Source organism: Symphalangus syndactylus, chromosome 15 (genome assembly GCF_028878055.3).
Source record: "Symphalangus syndactylus isolate Jambi chromosome 15, NHGRI_mSymSyn1-v2.1_pri, whole genome shotgun sequence".
Taxonomy (NCBI): domain Eukaryota; kingdom Metazoa; phylum Chordata; class Mammalia; order Primates; family Hylobatidae; genus Symphalangus; species Symphalangus syndactylus.
The window spans coordinates 89914420-89932692 of record NC_072437.2 but is presented as its reverse complement, the minus strand read 5'-3'; the positions used below and the strand labels follow the sequence as shown (position 1 = coordinate 89932692).

The window sequence follows — 18273 nt, the reverse complement described above, 5'->3', positions numbered from 1 at the left end:
CTTGACAGAATTATAAGAATTCTGCTTTAAAGAGATAATGTAAGAAGCTGGTGGTTTAGGTAGTGAGTCAAATGAAGACCTATCTGTTCTGAGCAAATAAATAGTAAACATTTTGGAAAGGACAGTATTGTCTTCTGAGGAAATGGGCAGTAGGTACTGACCATGCCACTACCTGGGACCAGGATGCTGATTACGTGTTCCTGGACCAAACTGGCAGCAGAGACCTCAGCGTGGGAACTGGTGCATGTATGTTGTTCTTAAACATAACTTTATTATGTTGTTCAGAAAATGCATTAATTAACTTTAGGTATATATAAAACAGGTAGAACAGTTTACAATTTTACAGTTTAAGCTTTTTTTTTTTTTTTTTTTTTTTTGAGACTGTGCCTCACTCTGTCGCCAGGCTGGAGTGCAGTGGCACAATCTCAGCTCACTGCAACCTCCACCTCCTGGGTTCAAGAGATTCTTCTGCCTCAGCCTCCCGAGTAGCTAGGACTACAGGCGCATGCCCACCACGCCTGGCTAATTTTTGTATTTTTAGTAGAAACGGGGTTTCACCATATTGGCCAGGATGGTCTCGAGCTCCTGACCTCGTGATCCACCCACCTTGGCCTCCCAAAGTGTAGGGATTACAGGCGTCAGCTACAGTGCCCGGTGAAGCTTTTTAAATTAGAAGCATGAGTTAAAGAAGGAAATAGAGGAAATAAGCCTTTGTAGAAATTTAGAATCACTTTTGTTTGCATTTTCAGTCTTCTACACTTGACAGACTTTTTTTTTTTTTTCCCCGTGCAAGAGAGTCTAGCTCTGTGGTCCATGCTGGAGTGCGGTGGCAGGATCTTGGCTCACTGCAACCTCTGCCTCCCGGGTTCAAGTGATTCTCCTGCCTCAGCCTCCCAAGTAGCTGGGATTACATGCGCCCACCATCATGCCCTGCTAATTTTTGTATTTTTAGAAGAGACAGGGTTTCACTGTGTTGGCCAGGCTGGTCTCGAAATCCTGACCTTGTGATCCGCCCACCTCGGCCTCCCAAAATACCGGGATTACAAGCGTGCCCCACCGTGCCTGGCCACAGACAAGACATTTGAGGTTCAGGGATAGTAACAGAATTTGCTAGGACATGCATGGATACATTATTCTAAATATCATGCTTTTTCCACTCTGCCATCACAAACTTTACAAGTCTTTTTTTTTTTTTTTGAGACAGGTTCTCACGCTGTCACTCAAGCTGGAGTGCAGTGGCACAATCTTGGCTCACTGCAACCTCTGCCTTCCAGGTTCAAGCAATTCTCGTGCCTCACCTCCTGAGTAGCTGGAATTACAGGCACCCACCACCACATCTGACTAATTTTTGTATTTTTAGTAGAGATGGAGTTTTGCCATGTTGGCCAGGCTGGTCTTGAACTCCTGACCCCAAGTGATCTACCTGCCTTGGCTTCCCAAAGTGCTGGGATTACAAGTGTGAGCCACCACACCCGGCCTACAAATCTTCCCTAATAGCAGAAACATCAGGAGAAAGCTGGCCCTTTTTTTTTTTTTTGTAATAAGAAGGTATGAAGAGACACCTCTATTAGCTTTTCCCAATGGAAGGAAGCTTCCTGCTACTTGATGAAATGTTAGGACTGGTCTTGCAACTTGCTTTGTTTGGCAGTAAGGGCTAAACAAAGAACCTAAAGGTTTTATTCCTTTACTAGAAGTCTGTCATTAGTTATCATATAGGCAGTCTACAATCTCATGTACTTCCCTTCAACCCTTGACCCTAATGACTTCTCTGTATCCCTTGAGTAGCTGCACTTCTTTTTTGTGGTGACCTCTAACTGCCACACCCACCCTGCCTTTTAAATTATGTTTTCCTTCCTTTTAGAGTTTATCAGGATGTCAGCCTGCTGGTGATGTTTCAGGGACCACTGGAGAGAGTGGAATTAGATGGGAAAAACATCACAAATACAAATACTACAATTTAAAATTTTTCTCTCATATTTGTTGCATTGCTACTTCATTTGTGTTATTTTAATTGAAAATCTAAATATACCTCCTTTTGGCAATGTTTTAATATTAATTACCTTTTAGGAATAGGAGGGGTAGATTACTCAGAGCTCTCTGACAGCTGGTATTTGCTGATGCCAGGAAGAGGAAACCAGACTTTTTAATCTTCATTTTCTTTGTTTATCATACTAGAAAGCTTTGTTCTCTTTCCAAGTTCACAGGCCTGCATGCCAACCTTTGAGGACAAAGGGTACATGCTTGCTTGTTTTTGATTTCACAGTGATGTACCCTACAGTGTCAGACCAAAACAGATAAGGGAAAAGTGGAAAGTAGAGGAAAACACTAAGAACAGAAAGATTTTCTGTTAAATTATGTTCTTCTCTATTATAATCACACATCTAAATTAATATCGCAGTAAGCTAACACCAGCATCTAACATGTTCACTATCTACCTAGCCCACTTTTCTGGAGCTCTAAGAATAAAATCTCTGGGCTGGGCACAGTGGCTCACGCTTGTAATCCTGGCACTTTGGGAGGCCGAGGCAGGCGGATCACCGGAGGTCAGGAGTTCGAGACCAGCCTGGCCAACATGGTGAAACCCAGCCTCTACTAAAAATACAAAAACCAGCCAGGCTTGGTGGCTGGCACCTGTAATCCCAGCTACTTGGGAGGCTGAAGCAGGAGAATTGCTTGAACCTGGGAGGCGGAGGTTGCAGTGAGCCAAGATTGTGCTACTGCACTCCAGCCTGGGTGACAGAGCAAGACTGTCTCAAAAAATAAATTTAAAAAATAAAATCTCTGTATTTCAAAGTTAAGCTAATTTGATCTCTGCCTCTGAGAAAAAGGAAGATGCCTCAAGCATTGTCTTTGGTGGATATGTGGGGAATTTCATTAGAAATAATCTAATCTTCACCATTGTGTTCCTAGGTCCTAGCCCTTATGGCTGCCATAGAATAGGAGCTCAATAAAATGTGTTCAATAAATGACTGGCTATTCAAAAGCTTTCCAGAAACGGGAACACAAACTTCTATAAGAAACAAAAGGCATGCAGGCATTAGATTGATTGTCAGCTGCACTAAAAATGGAATAATAGCTTGAAAGTTCAGGGGGAAAATAATTTTCAACTTGAGACGCCTCTATCCAGTCAAATTACTTGCGAGGGCAATATAAAGACATTGTTACACATGCAAAGACTCAGAAAGCTTACCTGCCAGACACCTTTTCTTGAGGAGTTATTAGAGCATGCACTCCATCAGTAAAAGAGCAGAGTATCCTGAGGAAGCCATGGGATTCAGGAAGCTGCAGATGTGACCCAGAATGTCAGTTTTGTGGGTGGCTAAGCCACCAGTTCATGTTTGAGCAAGAATGGGGGATCCAGGAAACAAAGGTATTTCATGGAACATACAGTTGGAAGAACTCGAAGATATACTTAAGGCAAAGAAAAGGAAAATAAGAAAAGCACCTAGAAATTATATTTCCTAAAAGACTCTACAAGAAAATCATAATACAAATATGAATTAAACTGAGTCATCAGTGGGCTTTAAAAAAATATTCCAAGAAAATAGAATGGGTAAGATGGCACAGATTTCTTTCAACAACAAAAAAGTACTAGGCAAAGCAACAACAACAAAGTAACCATGATTTTGAGAAACTGAGCAGCACAGGGTTGAGACATTGTGATTACACAGAGGAAAATCAGGCCCAGCATACTACTTAGCTCTGCTGTGGACCAACATTTTCATAATGTTAATGCTGCTTATTGGTTATTGTCTATTAGAACCAACTTATAGAAGACTTAGGCTGGGCGTGGTGGCTTACGCCTGTAATCCCAGCACTTTGGGAGGCTGAGGCAGGTGGAGATCGAGACCATCCTGGCCAACATGGTGAAACCCCATCTCTATTAAAAATACAAAAATTATCTGGGCATGGTGGTGCGTGCCTATAGTACCAGCTACGTGGGAGGCTGAGGCAGGAGAATCGCTTGCACCCCGGAGGCAGAGGTTGCAGTGAGCGGAGATGGTGCCACTGCATTCCAGCCTGGCGACAGAGCGAGACTCCATCTCAAAAAAAAAAAAAAAAAAAAAAAGGCTTAGTTACAGAAGGGAATATAAATGTTATCAGTCGTGGAAATCTAAGAGAGTACAGCTTTGAAAAGTTTGGAGGTACAGAGGTTCGAGGCTGCAATGAGCTATGATTGCACCAGAGGTACTCCAGCCTGGGCAACAGAGGGAGTCCTCATTTCTAAAATATAAGAAATTTGGAGGTAGAAGCAGAGGTGGGGAGTTCAAGGGAAATAAGAGTTCAAGTTACTAAAGTGAACAATAGGACTAAATTGTAGTGTTAACTACCATGTGCACCTTAGGGGGGTGAATTAAGCTGACTTTCTATCAGTCCTTGCAAGAGTCAGTAATGTCACAAAATAGCTGCTTACTCCTATTCATACAGTTGAAGATCATCAGGAGAATTTAAAACCACAAAGGTCAAAGTGGTTGCCCTTTGGAAGTGGGACTGAGGCTGGGGAGATAAAAGGAAGGAACAATTGCTTTTTGTTCTAGGTCTTCCTCTACTCAACTTTTTTTTTTCCCTTTGACAAAACAAAAACCAAACATAACAATCCTGGTGAGGGTCAGAGATCATCTATTTTAATGCCTGGAAATATATTCAGTGAGTCATCTTGTGGCTCTTAAACCAAACCGAAGTTAAAAAGTATAAGAAAGTCTATATAACTGTGGACTACAAAGCAGTTAATACAGAATGAAAACTCCCAGTCATCTCAGGAGAAGTGGTGTTTTATTATTTCTGGTTGCTGCCAGAAATATTTCTGGATATATCCAGAAGCTCTCCTGGCTGGGTATCCACAGCTTGGCAACAGCTGCATAAAAAGGGGGCCAGACCTTTTCTCACCATTCCCTTTCCCCCACCCTCACCAGTCTATTCTTACTGAGTTACAGGTTGAATTGCATCCCGGAGGCAGAGGTTGCATCCAGAGGTATATGCTGGAGTCCTAATGTGCAGTACCTCAGAATGTGATCTTATTTGGAAATAGGGTTGTTGCAGATGGAATTAGTTAAGATGAGGCCACACTGGGGTAGGGTGGTCCCTCAATCTGATATGACTGGTGTCCTTATACGAGGAGAAATTTAGACTCAGAGACAGCACACATAAAGGAAAGGCAATGTGAGGGAGAAGAAGGCCATCTACAAGTGAAGTACAGAAGCCTGGAACAGATCTTTTCCTTCCAGCCCTCAGAAGAAACCAACACTGTCAACACCTTTATTTTGGACCTCTAGCCTCCAGAAGTATGAGACAATAAATTTGATTAAACCATTCATTCAGCTTGTGGGACTTTGTTACAGCAGCCCTGGCAAACTAATACACTGATAGAACAAGGGAAAGAGTCCCTTTCATGACTGCCAACATTGGGTGGGAAAGAAAAGCATTAAGCACCTTTGTCATCTTCTCCCCTGATGCTGTCACAAATTTGATAGAAATCTGTGTCTTTTGCTCAGTTCTCAAGAGCAGCATTCTGAGTTCTCAAAGAGCAGCATTCTGGGTAGTTTTTTTTGTTTGTTTGTTTGTTTTAAGACGGAGTTTCGCTCTGTTGCCCAGGCTGGAGTGCAGTGGCACGATCTTGGTTCACTGCAACCACCGCCTCCCAGGTTCAAATGATTCTCGTGCCTCAGCCTCCCGAGTAGTTGGGGTTACAGGCGCCAGCCACCACGCCCAGCTAAGTTTTGTATTTTTAGTAGAGACAGGGTTTCACCATGTAGGCCAGGCTGGTTACGAACTCCTGACCGCAGGTGATCCGCCTACCTCGGCCTCCCAAAGTGCTGAGATTACAGGACTGAGCCACCGTGCCTGGCCTTGTTTGTTTTTAATTGAAACTAGTCTTTGTATAGAGTACAAAGAAAGCAGTGCAGATGTTGCAAATGTTGATTTGTAGCATTTCCCTTCTCATCACCACACTACAGTGAACCAACAGAATAGTTGTACATTAACTTTGACATTGTGGAAGGAAGGCAATTGGAGCTGGCCAGAGCAAAGCCATTTTGTTCCTGAATGCCATTTTACAACTGCCTGACTACAGAAGGTACTTGCCGATGTTGCAGACAAAATTGCTGCCGTTATGAAAAGGACTTTATGCTGAGGACTGAACTTTTCTCAAACCCCTGAATCAAGGACTTTTGCCTAGAAACCAATGAACTGTCATGATAATGCTTTATCTTCAATCAAAATAGTGGGTTATGAAGGTTATAGATGAACTAGTGAGAACTGACTTCTTACTTCCTTTAAAAACCCTACCCAAAAATAGCTGGTCAGGACACAATTCAAATGCTTCCGGAATCTGTGTTCCTTGAACTGCAATTCTCAGACTGCCAATAAACTTCTTTACTTGGATTTCGGTCTCTGTGACTCTGGTTGACACATATTATAATGAACATGTTCAGCGCTTACAAGTGTAACCAGATATTGTTCACAATAATCCTATAAGGTAGGTTCTATACTTTTATACAGAGGGATTTAGTTACTCTGCTGTATTAGTTTCCTAAGGCTTCTGTAACAAACTGTGACAACCTATGTGGCTAAAACGACACGAATTTATTACCTTACAGTTCTGAAGTTCAGAAATACAGCTCACTGGGTTAAAATCAAGGCCTCAGCATGCATGGTAGTGCTTTCCTGTAGTCCCGGCCACTCAGGAGGCTGAGGTGGGCGGATCGCTTGAGCCCAGGAGCTCAAAACCAGTCCCGGCAACATAGCAAGACCCTGTTTCAAAAAACAAAAAACAAACAAAAAAATCAAGGTGTCAGCTGGACTGTTACTTCTGGAAGCTCTGGGGAACAATTTTTTGTTTTTTTTTCTTCTTCCTTTTCTAGCTTCTCCTTTTCCACCTCCCACCTCCTTTTTTTTTTGGAGACAGGTTCTTGCTCTGTCACCAAAGCTGGACTGCAGTGGTGGGATCATGAGCCCTCTCCAGCTCTAGTGATCCTCCTGCCCCAGTCTCCCGAGCAGCTGGGACCACAGTGCCCGTCGCTATGTCTAGCTAATTTTTCGTAGAGACGAGGGTCTCACTACGTTGCTCAGGCTGATCTCGAACTCCTGGGCTAGAGTGTTCCTCTCCTGCCTCTGCCTCTGCCTTCCGAAGCACTGGGATTGCAAACATGAGACACTGTGCCTACTCTTCCAGCTTCTTGAGGCCAGCTGCATTCCTTGGCTGTTGCCCCTTCCTCCACCTTCAAATAGCTTTCTGATTCTGACCTTCTTTTCGGGCCCCTTCCACTTTAGAGAACCCTTGTAATTACTTTGTAATTACCCAACCACATACTCCAAGATCATCTCCTTATTTTAAAGTCCGCTGATTAGCAATCTTAATTCCATCTGCAGTCTTAACCCCCTCTGCCAAGCAAGAGAACAAAAGCACAGGTTCCAGGGAGTAGGATGTGAACATCCTGAGGCGGGGCATTATCCCGCCTTCCACAGTTGCCCAAGGTCACATAGCTAATAAGTTCTAGCTAGCACTGAGTGCTGTGCCCGTGAAATTTATCTACATAGGCTTTCACTTAACCTGCAGACAGAACTCAGTTAGTGGGGGACACTTTCCCTCAGTATTATTAGCACTGTTCCACTGCAACATGGAACAACAGCTTTAAAACGTGCTCTTCGTAGGCCCGGCTACTCCGAAAACAGTGCCTCCCGCCAGACCCAGGCGGCTTCCTTCACCGGCAACCCGAGAGACGACCCGCCGGGCCCGCCCCGCGGAAGCCGCCGGTTGCCAGGCCAAGGAGTGGACTAGGGTCGCCGGGGAAGCGGGTGAGTGGTTCCCTGCCTCTGGAACGAGGAGCGCGGCGCGTGGTCGCGGCATGGAGCCGAATGGGAGTGAGAGGTAGACGCGCTCCGGGCGCGCGGCCGCGCCCCTCACTTCCGCCCGCGGTCTGGGCCGCTCGCCGCAAACCCGCAAGTCCCTCGCCGCCTTGGGGTCTGGGCGCCCGGCGCCGTGGGGGCAGCAGGGCGGAGCGGCTTTTCCAGGAGAAAGAGCACCCACGGGTGAGCGGGGCGACTGGGCTCCCCCGCGGTGCAGTTGCCGCGCGGGCGCCCCCGGGCCCAACGGATTCTTCTCGCTCGCTGCCCGGAAAGAACCAGTGAGAACCGCTGTTGCAGCAAAAAAGAAGTTAATAAGCGCAGGGCTGGCCAAACCAGAACAGGGTCTCAGACCTGTCTCCCCGAGAATTCGGGGGCGAGGGTTTTAAAGGGTATTTTGGCGGCAGGAGGCTGGGGAACTGAAACAATTGACCGGCTGGGGAGGAAATCACAAGAGCTTCTGAAACTCGGAGCGGCTTCGTTGGTTCCCAGGAACGGGGTGGGATCAGTTTCCCTTGTCTTGAAGTTTTCACGAAATCCCTCTCCTAGTTATCCTAGCCTCTGTGCTAGAATAAGAAAACGACAACACGACAACTTAGCCCGTGAGATTAGAAGCAAGATGGAGTCAGTCATGTTAGATTTCTCTCATTATTTATACATCTGTAAAGGTGGTTTCAGGGCACTTTCTGAACTTAGCCCGTATCTCACTGGTGATCCCACTTATGGGTATTTGCAAATCACTTTATTAGGTTTTTAAAAGTATTGTTGCAGGCATGCGAAGGGGCCGATATACTTTTGCCGTGTCCAGAGTGTATTCAGGTCTTGTAATGATCATATGGGTGTAATATTGAGTAACAGGCAAATGTGGGCAGAAAATATCAAATGTGGTTTTCAGCTAAGAAGTCTGGTTGCTCTTAATTTATTTTCAGTTACTCTCCATTGCATAAGATAAAGCCCCGAAGAAACGAATAAAGTCATGGGGAAACTTGGCTTCCATGTTAAACCGTGTAATACCAGGTGTTAGAATAGTGGTAAAGGACTTGTTTCTTTCATATCTATATACACTCAAAGACCTCATCGATCTTGGAAAAACATTGTTTCGAAGACAATGTGTATGACTGATTGGTTATATTAAGAAATTATTTCTAGGATTTCCTGGTAATTCTGTGATAAGCAGGAATACAAATTGGAATTTTTACAGGTCACTATAGTAGAGGTTTTAGTTTGATTTTTGCTTTGCCTGTCATGCTCTCTCTGCCTTATAATTCTTTGTGGTATGATTAAAAAACGAACACTAGGGCCTGACGCGGTGGCTCACGCCTGTAATCCCAGCACTTTGGGAGGCCGAGGCGGGCGGATCATCTGAGGTCGGGAGTTCGAGACCAGCCTGACCAACATGGAGAAACCCCGTCTCTACTAAAAATACAAAATTAGCCGGGCGTGGTGGCACATGCCTGTAATCCCAGCTACTCGGGAGGCTGAGGCAGGAGAATCGCTTGAACCTGGGAGTTGGAGGTTGCGGTGAGCCGAGATCGCACCATTGCACTCCAGCCTGGGCAACAGGAGCGAAACTCCGTCTCAAAATAAAAAACAAAAAACAAACACTATAAGCTTTTTGAAAAATCAAGTAAATGCATTCCAGTGTTTTTCCTGCAATGAAAAAGAATGCATCACTTTTCTAAGGTTTTAATAATCATAATAGCTGCCGGTTATTCAGGACCTTGTATGTACCAGGCAAAGTGTTAGGAACGTTTTATCCATTTTCTCTTATGTGCTAAGCAGTCCCACTAGCTGCTTCATCCTGGAAATATAGATGGGAGACTGAAGTCAAGGACTCCAACTGTGTGTTTAACATCTCTCTTGACTCCCAGGAACCTCCAGTTCAGCATGTCCAAAATGAAACACATGTCTGTCTTCTATCAATATGTTTTGCCCAACCCCTGCAACACTCCCACTTCCAGAAAAATCACACAAACAAAAAACCACACACACAACCATTGTGCCTTTCCTCTCTCAGGGAGTGCCAGAAACCATCTGGTTCATGCCAGAAACCTGGGAGTCAACCTTGCCCCCTTCTCTGCTTGCCCCCCATAAATCTGCCACCACAAATCCTGTCAACTGTTCTTACATCTTTCCTTCCCATTTTTTCTGACCCCATTGCCTCCACTCTATTCCATTTCATTATTTTCCAGTCTTTTCTATTGTTGGAGCCTCATAACTGGCCTGTGTCTCTGAGCTGGCCTTCCTGCCCCTCCTCCACTGGTCCATTTAATCTGCAATCTGAGTGAATGTTTTTTCTAATATGCAAATATGATTATACTGCCTTCTTGGTTACAATGCTTCAGCAGCCTGTTACATTCTTCTTTCAATTTTTTGAACTGAATGTAATTTCTTTAGCTCTTAAATATGCAATTTCCTCTTCCTTGATTACTCTTTTCCTCCTCTTTGTCTAGCCAAGTTTCATTCATCCTTCAGGCTTCAGCTTAAATAGCCTACATTTGTTGAGGTTTATGGTTATCTCTGCATGGGATGTCCCCGTTGGCAGGGACTATGGAGAGATTTTTCAGATTATAACCTCTGACTCAGAGTTGGTGCTCCGTGTCTACCTGTTGAATGTAGTATAGGGGAGGAAAAACATTTTTTCTCTACCCTCTTAGGTTCAGTAGCTGGGCCCTGCAAAATAGACTGATGAAAGATAGATTAACAGGAAAAAAGGTTTATGCATAAATGTAAAGAAGTGGTTAAACCAGGGGGCTCATATGCCATTTTAACAAAGAGTGATAAATTGTAGAGAAGTAACTAGACAAAAGTAGGGGAATGCTTCTTGGGTAAATTGTAGGAAGGTAAATATATGGCGGAAGCTAACAGAAGATAAGGGTTATTCAGTAAGGTTTGTTATGTGGACTTAAGTTGGTGCCTTCCCCGTTGGTAAGAGTTGCTCTCCTCTTCCTGGTACTGGAAAGGAAGACACATTTACAAACGGATATTTATTACCTGTACATAGGAAAATTTATGCCCTGCATTTATACAAAAAAGGGAGGGCAAAGAGCAAATTAGTTTCAGCTTAAAACAATTCTTACATGAAAGTGGCATATTTTGGGGTAGTGTACACTGATCCTCTTCAAAAGGAATAAGTTGCTTTTCTCTTATCATGGTTATGAGAGCTACTTTGAATTAATTTTTGCTTTTTGAAAGTACATTTAATTCTCAAATGTTTCTGCTTTTGAATACAGTTTGGGAGAGCCCATGGTGACTGCGTGAGTGGAGCCCAGCTGTGTGGATGCCCCAGCATGGATGACTACATGGTCCTGAGAATGATTGGGGAGGGCTCCTTTGGCAGAGCTCTTTTGGTTCAGCATGAAAGCAGTAATCAGATGTTTGCCATGAAAGAAATAAGGCTTCCCAAGGTCACTACTAAAGAAATTAGCTCACTTTGAAAGTATACATGCAATTTATATAAAAGAATAAGTTTCTGGCCAGGCACGGTGGCTCACACCTGTAATCCCAGCACTTTGGGAGGCAGAGGCAGGTAGATCACCTGAGGTCAGGAGTTTGAGACCAACCTGAGGTCAGGAGTTTGAGGCCAGCCTGGCCAACATGGGGAAAACCCGTCTCTAGTAAAAATAATAATAAAAAAAATTAGACAAGTGTGGTGGCATGCACCTGTAGTCCCAGCTATTCAGGAGGCAGAGGCAGGAGAATCACCCTAACCTGGGAGGCAGAGGTTGCAGTAAGCTGAGATTGTGCCACTGCACTCCAACCTTGGTGACAAAATAAGACTCTGTCTCAAAAAATAAATAAATAAGTTTTTGAGTTTTAACATGGAATTTCTCCTTCATGCAAAAGATGTAATTGGTTTATTCGTTAGCTTTACAAGGGCTCGATACATTGTATGTGGTTCTTAGGATATTGTAATTAACAATGGGAGAAAAACAGTAAAAGTTTTGGTGGTGATTACTGCTAATTTTATTTCAGCAAATAATTGGTAATAACTTCCACTTTTGTATACCTAATGGTGCAGGAAATCTTTGCCAAAGTAACTCAGGTGCAATATTAATGAAAAAGGATCATAAAAATACAGTGAAGAATGAATGCTAACCTTTGGTACCAGTAAACCTACTCTGTGGATCAGTTTATAGGTTTTATTTCCTTTTAGACCATTACTGTGTATCATAGTTGTCCTATGAAAGAATTCATTACATGAAGACTGTGTCATAATATTTTGGATCAATTTTTAAAAAATACATTCTAATAAAGTTCTCAGAGTGCTAGGTATTTTTTTCCCACTGTATTCTTGACTTTGTTCAGTGATTTTCAAACTTGAGTGAGCATCCTAATCATTTGGAGGGCTTATTAAAAACATAGATTGCTATGCTCCACCCCCAGGCTTCCGATTGAGTAGGTCCAGGTGGGCTTGTGAATTTGCATTTTTAACAAGTTCCCAGTTGGTGCTGATGCTGCTGGTCTGAGAACCCTTGTGTTACTACACAATCAATGGCAATTTCTTTTCTTTCTTTTTTAAAATTTATAGATGGGGTCTTGCTCTATTGCCCAGGCTGGAGTATAGTGGCACAATCGTAGCTCACTGCAGCTCAAACTCCTGGGCTCAAGCGATCTTCCCACCTCACCCTCCCCAGTAGCTGGGACTACAGATATAGTTTAGTTGTAGATCTATAGTATAGTGACTATACTATAGATATAGTATAGTCCCAGCCACTGGAGAGGGTAGCCACCACACCCAACTAACAATGGCAATTTCTTGATTGTAAGATAAATCATTCAGAATTTCATCCTCATAGAGTAAGTTAGGGATAAATGGTTTTGAAAACTTACTTTGTTTGCCATCTTTGTTCATCCTTGATACAGTAATATACCAGCATACTCTTTTTTTATCTGGACTAGTGGACTCCTCTAAGTGATGCAGACAGTCAAAACATGAAATCCCTCACCTTTTTTTTTTCTTTTAGGATAAAACATTTCGTTTCTTTTTTTCTATATCACAAATCATCAAGCAAAAGATACACTATTTTTGATGGTATACTGGCTCTCTAAGTCAGGTGATACTTAGGCTGATATTAAAACTATTTACATTCTGTATGTGTAAGGAATGAAAAAAGAAAAAAAATACAATGAAGGGGTCAGCTCAAGATGAAAATATAGCCAGAGTTGAAAAATCACCATGCATTTTCTCTTGTCATTTGACAAACTTAAGTTGACCCAAAGTGTGTTATAAAACTGCATCTAGCATTAAAGTGTCATATAAACTATGTTATTGTAAAGTTATGTATTTTAAAATGCAGTATTAAATTTATGCTTATTTAAAATGTTTTTCTAGTCCTTCTCTAATACACAGAATTCTAGGAAGGAGGCTGTTCTTTTAGCCAAAATGAAACACCCTAATATTGTTGCCTTCAAAGAATCATTTGAAGGTAAATACGAATTCCCCCAGATATGTGTGTTTCTGAATTTGATTTATAGCCACTACAGCTTTTCTAAAGAGCTTATATCTGTTTTAGCTGAAGGGCACTTGTATATTGTGATGGAATACTGTGATGGAGGGGATCTAATGCAAAAGATTAAACAGCAAAAAGGAAAGTTATTTCCTGAAGACATGGTAAGAGATTGACTTAACATAGTTTCTCTCAAGGTTTAGAAGCCACTTTTCTCATAAACTTTGTGTAAGTTAAAACAAAAGCATTGATATCTGTAATTACCCAAGAAGGTAGATAGAAATGACTGATTTCTGTATTGGTGTTACCACTTAGTGTCCTCAGGATATGGCTGCCTGAAATGGTTTTAGGAAGTAAAATCTATAGGTTATAAATTATTATGAAATAAAATTTCCATGTTTAGAATAATTTCAAGATCGTATCACCAAATTTTGTACTAGATATTTAAAATCTTAGTTTTTATCGTACTGAAATTTTAGAAGACAGGTCTATTTTATTTTGTATTACTAAAACATCAGAAGAATGAAGCTTGCCATTTCTGTTTCTTGGGAGTACCTATTCTCAATCTTTTTCCTCCTAAAGCTCGAAGTGGTCCCTTCAGTCTAAGACTTGCTGCCTTTTTAGTGGAAAATTGCATACTAAATATTTTTTAATGAATTGGCTATGGAAAATATTTAAATTGCTCCAATGAGGGTTAGTTTGATTTAGGTTATAGCATGTTATGAAAGTATGTAAATAAATGTAAATAAATATTATTCATTTAGAAACTATATTGTTAAAAATATGGATTCTGTAGAAGGAAGTCAACCTTGGCTTCAACTGGAAGAATTTCCGTAGCAAGAGTGAAAAAAAAAATTAGTTTGACATTTAATTGCAGGCCCCCAAGACACCTAGAAATTCTGGGTACTGTTGACCTTGGACTTACAAGCAGGAACTATTGACCTCAAAGGATTATTTATAATATAATGAAATCTTTTGATGTTACTGTATGGATATTCTACAGAAGTAAATGAAAATCCAGCATAATGATTACACCAGAAAAGCTGTAGTGTATTTCTTATTGGTGAACTCCCTTTATATAAGCATTTAAGAAATACTTTTATTTAGTTAAATATAAGAAAAATATAAGTAGAAGTTTTACTAAATTGCTGTTTGGATTATGCATAAGATGATGGAATATGGGAGTCACAGCTTTTCTCAATTTCTCCAAGTAACACTGAATCTTAGTTGAACTATGTAATTTATAGGAGTTCTGTACTCAAATTATGTAAAATCCTGGTTGACTAAGGCCTAGAGATGATTCTTTGGAATTGTGGGTTAACATGAGCCAGTTACTACATTCTTGAAGATTTTACATACCTTTTTCTTACAGATACTTAATTGGTTTACCCAAATGTGCCTTGGAGTAAATCACATTCACAAGAAACGTGTTCTACACAGAGATATCAAGTCCAAGGTGAGTGGAGTACATTTTTGGACTTAAAAAAAAAAAAAGTACTTAATTCCGTCATTTTACTGTGTTATCCCATGCATTTTGGGACAGTTTTGTTTAGTTTAGAAATATTTGTCAGCCTAATATTTGTTATTTACTTTTAAAATTTAAATTCCCCCACCTTTCTTAAAATATAATTGACAAAAATTATGTATATTTATGACATACAACATGTTTTATATATATACACACATTGTAAAATGATTAAATCAAGGTAATTAACATGTCTATCACCTCACGTACTTATTATTTCTTTGTAGTGAGGACATTTAAGATCTACTCTCAGCACTTTTTAAGTATTCTATGCATTATTATTAACTATAGTCACCATGTTGTACAACAGATCACTGGAACTTACTTGTCCTAACTGGAACTTTGTACCCTTTGACTTAATATTTATACTAACCAAATAAGATAATACCTGAGAAAAAGTCATTGAAATCTCTGCAGTAGTACAGTCATGCATCGCTTAACGACAGGGGGATAAGTACTCAGAAATGCATCGTAAGGTGATTTTGTTGTGTGAGCATCATAGAGTGTACTTACACAAACCTAGATGGTATAGCCTATTACACACCTAGGCTATATAGTGTAGCCTATTACTTCTAGGCTACAAACCTGTACAGCATGTTACTGTACTGAATTTCTTAGGCAATTGGAATACAATGGTATTTGTGTATTTAAACATAGAAAAAGTACAGTAAAAATGTGGTATTATAGTCTTCTGGGACCATTGTCATATATGCCATCCATTGTTGACTGAAATGTGGTTATGCAGCATGTGACTGTGTATGTTAATGTGTCCTAGCTCTCTTTTAGTGACCGCTTACTAAGTCCATGTGTTCTCAGATGGAAAACGGTTGACACCTGGGCCTGCCATGTGGCATCACCCTGACACAGGTTCTCACTGGGTCGATTGGGTCTGCTGATACAACCTATAACTTGCTTGTTAGATTTTGAAGCAGTCATCCTGAGTGTTCATGCAGGAGAATGTCTAATGGTCAAGAGGGGATCTTGGTGTTTTGTGTTCCACTCTGGGACTCAGCTGTCAGCATTTCTAGCCTTAATCTCCATCATCAGCAGGCTTTGGAAGACAGCTTATCTGCCTCATGTTCGATGATAGAAGACATAATCTGAGCTCTTCTTTTTAAATGCAGAATATCTTCCTCACTCAGAGTGGAAAAGTGAAATTGGGAGACTTTGGATCTGCCCGTCTTCTCTCCAAGTATGTATGTCTGTTCTACGGTAGTGACAGTAATCAAAACATCCATTTTCAGGAATGTTCTGTAATCATTCGTTGCCTTTTTATGGTTTTAGTCCGATGGCATTTGCTTGTACCTATGTGGGAACACCTTATTATGTGCCTCCAGAAATTTGGGAAAACCTGCCTTATAATAATAAAAGGTGAGTGCTGCATAGTTGATGCCAGGGTGTCCATTTAGTGACAGGCATTTTAGCCTGCAAATGATGCTAGAATCTGACGTCACTTCAAAACGGATGCATGGATCATATTGGTTTCTAAAAAATACATCTGAAAGCAGTCTGGAATCTATATTGCTAATCTATATTGCTAGGCTACTAGATAAAAGTAATAGTTTTCCAATTGCTATTAATTATAGCTGAGAGGAGCAAATGCTGAAAGAAAGGCTAGTCATTTCTAGGGATGGTATGAATTATATCAGTGGTTCCCAAACTGCTGCTCCCACTTATAAAAATCCCAAATCCCAGGTTGTGTCAACACTAATTAAATCAAAATGTCAAAGGGTGAGAAGCAGGCGCCAGTAATTTTTCAAGATCACTGGGTGATTCCAATGTACAGCAACATTTGAGAATGAATAGATTGTGTCATTGAGTTGGTATTTACAGGGCTAGATTATAAGCACTTGTGATAGGTAAGTTGATTGCAGGAGGTTAATATGAAGATCTTAATGATTTAAAATGCAGTATTTTTTCTGAATATAAGTTACATGTGCCCATTGTGGGTATGGATATGCAGGGAAGATTGGAAATAGACCTGTAAGAAAGGACATGGAAATCACCCACTTTTCCTAACTGCCAATAACATTTTGATGTTTTTTTCTTCATTTACTTTTCCCCCTAAAACTGGTTGATATATTTTATATATAATTTGCTTTTGTCGTTTTATATTATAGCCATTTCCCCACATACTTAAACTCTTCATAAATTTTCTAATGGCTACATATATTTTACTATATGGCGCTTCCAAAATTTACTTAGTAATTCCTCTGTTGTTGGCCTTATATTTCTAGATTTCAGTCTCATAAACAGTGCTGTAATTAACATACCTTTTGTGTATAAATTTGTCCTTGTTTTATATGACATTCTTGGCATGGATTCCTAGAAGGAGAAACACCTAAAGGCTGTTGTTACTTTTTGCTGACTTGCTTTCTGAAAAGGGTATGACAATCTATACTAAATAGGTTTTTTTAAGGGTAGAATTGACTGGGGACAAAACAGCTCTACAGGGACTTTTTGGGACAATTGGGGAAATTTGGGTATGCAGTAAATATTAAATAATGTTACTGAATTGAGATTAAATTCCTTGGATGTGATAACAGTATTGTGTTTATGAGGGAAAGTGTAGGTCTTTGTTCTTAGGAGATACATGCTGATGTATGTAGGGATGAAGTGTTCAATATCTGCAACCTTTTTTTTTTTTTTTTGAGACGGAGTCTCACTCTTGCTCAGGCTTGAGTGCAATGGCACAATCTTGGCTGACTGCAATCTCCGCCTCACGAGTTCAAGCGATTCTCCTGCCTCTGCTTCCTGAGTAGCTGGGACTACAGGCGCCCGCCGCCACACCCAGCTAATTTTTGTATTTTTTAGTAGAGATGGGGTTTCACCATATTGGCCAGGCTGGTCTTGAACTCCTGACCTTGTGATCCACCCGCCTCGGCCTCCCAAAGTGCTGGGATTACAGGTGTGAACCACCACGCCCGGCAGACAACCTTTTTGCAAGAGATTCAGGTAGATATAGAGGAGGGAGATTAGCATGCAAACATGGCCAATGAGAATGATTGGGGGACCTACCTAGATAAGGGCATGTGGACATTGCAACTTTTCTGTAGATCTGAAATTTAAAAAAACTAAACGGGGAAATAGTTGGTAAAAACCATTAATTAAAATAAAAAGAAATATCATTTAGAAAAGTCCAGAGGAGCTGGGCCTGGTAGTGCATGCTTGTAGTCCCAACTACCTGGGAGGCTGAGGCAGGAGGATTGCTTGAGCCCAGGAGTTCAAGGCAGCAGTACAGTGACATCATGCCTGTGAATAGCCACTGCGCTCCAGCGTGGGCAGCACAGTGAGACGCCATCCCTTAAAAAAAAGAAAAGGTGGGCCGGGCGCGGTGGCTCACGCCTGTAATCCTAGCACTTTGGGAGGCCGAGGCGGGTGGATCATGAGGTCAGGAGATTGAGACCATCCTGGCTAACACGGTGAAACCCTGTCTCTACTAAAACAAACAAACAA

At 41.3% G+C, this 18273-nt stretch overlaps 1 protein-coding gene and 1 long non-coding RNA gene across 3 annotated transcripts in view; one reads left to right on the top strand and one right to left on the bottom strand.

Moving 5' to 3' along the window:
- Window positions 1-3156: 3156 nt before the first annotated feature.
- On the bottom strand, window positions 3157-8108 carry LOC134732670 (uncharacterized). The gene is made up of 3 exons (XR_010116092.1): window positions 8027-8108; window positions 6590-6750; window positions 3157-3282 (listed from the first exon to the last, which is right to left on the bottom strand). It is a non-coding gene; the product is annotated as an uncharacterized lncRNA (long non-coding RNA).
- The window catches only part of NEK3 (NIMA related kinase 3), a 27292-nt gene continuing 16783 nt past the window's right edge, over window positions 7765-18273 (top strand). The window contains exons 1-7 of one of the 2 annotated variants that reach the window (XM_063619249.1): window positions 7765-8028; window positions 11076-11249; window positions 13178-13271; window positions 13359-13456; window positions 14665-14748; window positions 15942-16009; window positions 16102-16188. In XM_063619249.1, the coding sequence (XP_063475319.1) occupies window positions 7855-8028; window positions 11076-11249; window positions 13178-13271; window positions 13359-13456; window positions 14665-14748; window positions 15942-16009; window positions 16102-16188 (779 nt within the window). In that variant the 5' untranslated portion in view covers window positions 7765-7854. The remainder of the gene's footprint in view (window positions 8029-11075; window positions 11250-13177; window positions 13272-13358; window positions 13457-14664; window positions 14749-15941; window positions 16010-16101; window positions 16189-18273) is intronic. The other variant, XM_063619250.1, reaches the window with a different exon arrangement.